The 7,152-nt window shown below is 40.4% G+C and overlaps 1 protein-coding gene across 1 annotated transcript; it reads right to left on the bottom strand.

Annotated features, from left to right (window-relative positions):
* Positions 1–2,130: 2,130 nt before the first annotated feature.
* On the bottom strand, positions 2,131–4,960 carry LOC142658860 (interferon lambda-2-like). The gene is made up of 5 exons (XM_075834472.1): positions 4,807–4,960; positions 3,264–3,341; positions 2,978–3,121; positions 2,779–2,859; positions 2,131–2,350 (listed from the first exon to the last, which is right to left on the bottom strand). Exons 1-5 carry the CDS (start codon positions 4,945–4,947, stop codon positions 2,261–2,263), a joined length of 534 nt encoding a protein of 177 aa, XP_075690587.1. The 5' UTR covers positions 4,948–4,960; the 3' UTR covers positions 2,131–2,260.
* Positions 4,961–7,152: the final 2,192 nt, after the last annotated feature.

Genomic DNA, 7,152 nt, shown 5'->3' with positions numbered 1-7,152 from the left:
TAAATTTCGACATTACATAAGAACATTCACATAACTCAATTATCTTCATCCTATGACCAATGGTTACTATAAAGCATTGCAAAGAGAAAGAAGAAAATCACTGTCCATGGGTCTGACCGCTCATTCTACACAGAAAATGGAGCTCCTCTAGATCTTCATCATATTCGTCAATGATTTCTAGAGCATTATTAAAATATTTAGAATTCTTTTATATTTTCAAAAAGGTTTTCTTATATATTACTTATTTATTTATTATTTATATATAATTTACTTTTTTTTATTATATATTTGCAAATTAATTTATATTACTATATGTATGTTTTATTTATTTATTTATGTATATCTTGTTCGCTGGTTAATTTATTCTATTTTTTTTTATTTATTTAAAAGAAATGTTTAAATAAAATTGCTCAATATTAATACTGATCTAATGATGATTATTATTGGTGCCATCGAGCTCGTTTCCATTTCTGGTGACCTATGAAATATTTATCCAGAATATTTATGATTTTTATTGTATTCATCCATCATGTTGGCGACAGACCTGGCCTATCCATGCATTATATAATTGGCCTTTCATTTGAATAGCCATTATGTAATGCTAGATTCTCCCTGCAGTGCCTGCTGCAGGAGAAATCTCTGTCCATATGCGGCTAGCTCTGGCCATAACAGCTGATCATCGAGGGTTAGAGAGTCCGGACCCGGGTGTATTTGAAAAATGTGTTGTTGTTTTTTAATTAAACAATCCCGTTAAATCTTTGGCTCCAAATCTACCTGGAAAGTTTTACTTCTGGGCACTCCAATGCACACAATGGCATGATGAAAGCACATCTAAGTCAGTAAGGCCATTGTGCCCAAACATGAGCCCACACGGCTTTGTACAACCTGCAGATAGTCAGAGACAGATCATCTGACAAGGTGAAATATGCAGCAGTACTCCCCATGGCTTTGCTCTCGTCACCAATGCTTTGGGCTTCTTGGATACCTTTGGAGCCAGAACAAATGCTGAAGACTTCATATCTGACTCTGGAGGTGCCCACTTGATTCTGCCTGCTCATTAACAATTCTTAACCCTAGTCTTCACGCTAAGCAACATCATCTTCATCCTCATCATTTCCATCCACCAATATAGCCACATCTGGACCCGGTTGACAGGCTCTTTCCAGCACAACAACATCATCGTCCATCACCCATCATCATTTAGCCATCTATCACTAAGTCAGATGAATTACACGACGTCACCCTTTGGTGATACCTTGATCTTAAAGGGGTGGCACCAATACCAATGCCACCACTATTTCATTTCCAACTTTACTACTGGCAATGATGAATCAAGCAATGGGAGGTAGTAATGAAACTCATGCCACGTATTGTAAAGACAACAATTTCCATAGCTTTGGGTCATGTGGCATGGGATCCCTACTTGAGCTCCAAGTGCTCAGCAACGATCCTGCAACCCCCTTTTTTTCTGTACATAACTTGAGGAAGCAATGTTATAGTAAGAGTATGGCATGGTATATAATCCAATATAGATGAGACTTGTTGGATCTGAAATAACTGGTTACATCTTACAACCTCACAGGGGATTCTCAACTGCTCAACCCCTTTTCAAAAGGAAGCAGTTTGGGTGACCACACATTTAATGAATGGGAAATCATGGTCGGCCGTGTAAGCCGGAGCAGGAGACATTCTTTCCAGCGTCTCTCTGCTCTACTGATAGATGGAGGGCAGATGGACAAGGGTTATCCAGTTGGGTTAGCCCCTTTAAGGCTTTATAATATGTTCTTATTGTTTTCCTTGACAGCAAACAGTTAGGAATATTGTCTTTTTAATTCAACACTTCAGCGTGTGAAATTTGTAAAAAATGTAAACAATACATTCTTCAAAAGAATTAGTGTTCAAAGCTATTTAATTGTATTAAAACTTTGACATTCAGAAGAGAAAAGACAATCTAGATAATCCAGCAGAAAACCAGCATGTAAATAAATACAGTAACATAAATTAATCATCAAATATATAATAAAATAAATTATAAAATAAATATAAATAAATAAATATATTTAAGAAATATCGTCATTTTGGGGCTATCATGTATTTTCCTTATCAAGTCTTTATAATGACTGCTAGTCATAGGACTAAGGTAACGGACTTATTGGTGACACTCATCGGAGATGTTCCATAAATTGAAATTCTTCAGTTGAGCTTGAAAAGTGAAGAACAACCTGTAGAGTTGTGGATCTTCTTCGAAGCTTCTTTGTAATTACTTCCCATGAGCCCAACACCCAACATCTTCCACCATTAACTGTATGAGACTGAGTAACACGGCATCCTGGAGACACTGTGGAGAAGCCTACAAAATAAAATATGAAGTGTTTTGTTATTCATGTAGTGGATTTACCAAGTACAAATTCTCTGCATTTTTATGGCACCCCCACCCCTTCTATCTGCCATCTATGTTCTTCTTTCATCCTTCTGTCTTTTCTATGTAGTTCAGATCATTCTATAATGGGATCACCTCTAGTCCTAAGTAGAACCTTATCTACTCTATATGTCCAGGAACATTTACCTACTCCACCATAGAGGACATAATATTGTTTGGCGCATTTTACACCTGGTGGTCAGTATTGGTTTTGCTCTCATTCATTTCACATTGTATTCTTTCATCTTCTCTCTGGACACCACGTCTTCTTTTTATTGTCAGTTCCTACAGTTGATCCGTCTTGGGTGTAATAAAAAATAGTCAAAAACACATCCACATTTCTTGTGTAGGACACATACCGCTTCCATAAATTGCTGTAGATGGTGCAGCCATGCCTTCAGCTGCTCAGAAGGTGTTCCACTGTGTCCTGGTGTGTCTTTCTGAATGTCAGAAATACAAGTTGTTGATAAGTTGAGAGTCAATATGTCCAGTGGAAATAACGAAAAAATCAAAGCATGAACCATGCAAACAATGAACAAGAGGACCATATGGACTTACACAGATCAGAAGATCATCTCTGATTTTTAGCAATATCATGAGTGACTGTGATACAGGGTCAGGGACAGCAGACGTGGACAGATTTTCCAGAACTTCAGTAGTTACCGTAACTCGCCCCAAGGTCAGAATCAGACGGTCACTTGACTGTAGGAGGGAAGATATTGAAAGGATTATAGGTTCTTGAATATTTTTCCTCAAGTAAGAGGAGGGGTTGATTTTTGAGGACTATCATGCAAGAAAGTTGTCAGCAAGAGAAGAGAATGTCATATATCTATAATCTACTTACCGTTAAGTCACATACAGACGGCTTGTGTCTCATCATTCTTCTATAGCATTTCATTGCACTGGTGGACATGTTCTTCTCCTGTGGAGGGTTGGAGCAGGATTTGTTATAGCTTTACATAATTCAATGTATATTATACATTCAGTATAAATTACTGTATTAAAAATATATTCAAGTAAAAGTGTGGCTGCTGATGTCTATTAAACAGGGTTAATCAAAAGTCAGGAAACACACATAGATGCTTGATCTCATCATGTACTAGACCAAGGCGTACGGGACGCATTACTCCAGCAGATGGAAGGGGGCTCTGCGCTGGCTCCCTTCCCCTGCTTGTGTTTCAGAAGCAGCCAGGCCCGGTGACTCAGCAGCTGCCTTTCCACCCGGGCGCTTCTTCTCTAAGTGGCTAGCAGCGGTGACACTGGGCATGAGGGCACTTGTGCCGCCCATCGGGACGGCCCCCCCCCCATGGCCGGCGCCGCTAGCAGCCATTGTGGCTGCCACAGCGGTAGTGACGCCACACTCAATAGTATCTATGTCCTACCTACAAGGGGGCTGTGCGGTACTACCTACAAGGGGCTGTGTGGTACTATCTACAGAGGGCTGTGTGGCACTATTTACACGGGGCATCTGTGAGTGGCTGGCTGATGGTCATTTTACTGTGAGTGGTGGGCTGATGGTCATTTTACTGTGGGTGGGGGGCTGATGGTCATTTTACTGTGGGTGGGGGGCTGATGGTCATTTTACTGTGGGTGGGGGGCTGATGGTCATTTTACTGTGAGTGGCGGGCTGATGGTCATTTTACAGTGAGTGGGGGGGCTGATTTTTTTTTCTGGGGTGCCTCTAGTCCGAAAATGTTGGGAAATGCAGGCCTACGCAAGGACTCATCGGCGTTGTGGCTTTGCGGCGTTGCAGCTCAGTTTGTTATGGGAACGGGGCCTAGATGAGTAAAAAAAAAAATTTGGGGGGGCACTGTCTACAAGGGGGAGGTGGGGGCTGTATGGCACTGTCTAGAAGGAGGATATGGCACAATCTACAGGGGGCACTATCTACAAGGGGGGGCTGTGTGTGTCAGCCAGGGGAGGGGGCATTATACTGTGTGGAGGTCACTAAGCGGACATTATACTGTGTAGGGCCACAGCATGGGGGAATATTACTGTGTGTGTACAGTTAGAGGACAAAATACTGTATCCTTGAAGGGGATATACTATATTATTAAATATTATTATTATACTGTATGGGGGCACTAAAGTAGCATTATACTGTGTGGGGGCACTATAAAGAACATTATACTGTGGGGGGGCATTATAGTTTTCATGGGGCATTTTTTTTATGATGGGTGTGGGGCACCAAAAGATAATTTTGCGTTGGGCACCATCTATCCTAAGCTGGCCCTGCCTTCGACTTTGGATAGTCTAACCTTCCACCATTTGAAAGCCCCAATATGATACACAATGGAAAAGATGAGTTAAACTCTCTTCTAGATTTTCTGTGGTTTCTGACTTTTGACTCAAGAATCATCTCATCATAAGACAATCTCCCTCCTTACATGTTCATTCTGCAGTTGTCTGATCACCCGGATGTCAGCGGAAGATACTGATTTATATCTGGACGTCGGGCAGCTTCTCCTCTGTGGATGTCCGGTCACTGCCACAAGTACAATACTGAAGACCACCAGTCTGATGTCCATGGCTGGAGTATTGGTGTGAATCTGGTGACGTTCTTTTTTTCCTATGAATCTGTGTATAAAATATAATATATATAATACTAGTAAAAGTACCTGGCACTGCCCAGGTATAACGTGTCGGTCTGTCTGTTCGTGTATTCATTGGATTCGTTCCAAGGGTGCCCAGGATTCTAATCCATGCCCTCATATTTTCTTGGTTTACAGGGAAATCACTAGTAGCCCTATATACCCCGGCAGTTACACATGGTTTATTTCAATTTTAACTTCCTAAATACCTAACAGCTAAACTGGTAGGAAATGAAGTCCTAAGGCTGTGACAGAGCCTGTCGATTAACCCCCGAGCAGGGCTTCATAGGAGATTGTCAGAATAATGATATACTGCAATACATTAGTATTGCAGTATATCGTTCAAGCGATCCAACGATCGCTGGTTCAAGTACCCTAGGGGGACAAGTAAAAAACAGTAAAATAATGTTTTTTTAATAAGTAAAAAATGAAACGTTCACAAACCCCCCCATTTCGCATTTTCCCTCAAGCGCAATGTAAAAAAATTTTTAAGTTAACATAACTGGTATCTATGCTTCCGTAAAAGTCTGAACTATTACAATAGACCATTATTTAGTCTGCACGGTGAACACCGTAAGAAATTAAAAATTAAATTCAGAATTTCTGTTTTGTGGTCACTTTATCTCCCACAAAAAATTAAATAAAAAGTGATCATCAAAAAGTCTCATGTACCCCAAAATGGTACTAATATAAACTACAGCTTGCCCCGCCAAAAATAAGCCCTCATACCGCTAAATTGACAGAAAAATAAAAAAGTTATGGCTCTCAGAATGTGGCCACAAAACTAAAATTTCATTTCTAACCATCAGTTTTTTATTTGTAAAAGTAGTAAAACATAAAGAAAACTATATAAATTTGGTATCGCTGTGATCGAATTTACCTGCAGAATAAAGTTAACATGCTGTTTTTACCGCACGGTTTACACCGTAAAGACAAAAATCACCCAAAAGATTGAGGAATCGCTGTTTTTTTCCTTCCACCCCACATATATATTTTTTTCCAGTTTCCAACTACATTATATGGTACAATAAATGGTACTGTGAAAATCTACAACTCGTCCCACAAAAAACAAGCCCTCATCAGGCAATATTGATGGAAAAATAAAAATATTACGGCTTTTGGAATGTGGGGAGGAAAAAACAAAAGTGAAAATGTGAAAAATGGCTCCGGCGGGAAGGGGTTAACAACATTGGCAGTTTTATTACCAGTTGGCCATAAACTACGGCTGGATCATAATTGAAAACAGCATCATGCATGAAAGCCCACTCATTAGCGCGCTGAACATGATGTGCACTATCAGCTTGCTTTCTGGCCCGGTATCGGACAGGAGTCTCTGCGCTTCTGAGAGCCACCTGTCGGATCTGTTGCTGAGAAAGCCCGAGTTTGCTGAGGAGTTTCAGCAGCTCGAGCAGCAGTATGAGACATTTGATCATCTTGCAGTTGGGCAAGAGGAGTAATGTATCTTTCCTCCGGGCCATCAGTAATCTGATTGGTTGTTATGGGTAAGCGCTCCCATGTACCTTCCCATCTTGAATTATCTTGTAAAGTGCACTACCAGCTACTGCCAGATAAAAACATCTTTACTATAAAAGCGAATGTCTGTATTCGCTTTTATAGTATTGGATTGTGATCATGTGATAATGGCTGATAACAGAGAACAACAGCAAAATCAGGGCTTTTATGAAAATCTTCCTGAACACCCGATGTATCTATGTGCCAAATATGGGGTCAAATAGTTCAGGTGTTTGTATGCCTATAGAGGACGACAAACAGACATTCACTATAATGCCTAATAACAGAGAACAACGGCAAGGTCGGGACATATATGAAAACCTTCCTGAACACCCGATGTACCTATGCGCCAAATTTGGGGTCAAATGGTTCAAGCGTTTGGATGCCTATAGCGGACAGACAAGCAGACATTGACTTTTATCATATAGAATAGCAGAGTTCCCCGGCTTCACACAGGTCTATTTGTTTCTTGTTTGTGTTTGTGGTTAAAATCTTCATTTCCTACTGATATGAAGCCGACATATCCAATAAAGTCCAAGTGCAGGGTTCCTTTTTGGAGGCATGAATGGTATGAAAGGGGTTCAATTTATGAGAATGCTGAACTCCACGGGCTTGGTTCTGTTGAGAGAT

The sequence above is a fragment of the Rhinoderma darwinii genome, chromosome 8 (assembly GCF_050947455.1).
Source record: "Rhinoderma darwinii isolate aRhiDar2 chromosome 8, aRhiDar2.hap1, whole genome shotgun sequence".
Lineage (NCBI taxonomy): Eukaryota > Metazoa > Chordata > Amphibia > Anura > Rhinodermatidae > Rhinoderma > Rhinoderma darwinii.
Note: the sequence above shows the minus strand (reverse complement) of the source record. Positions and strands in the feature narration are given on the sequence as shown.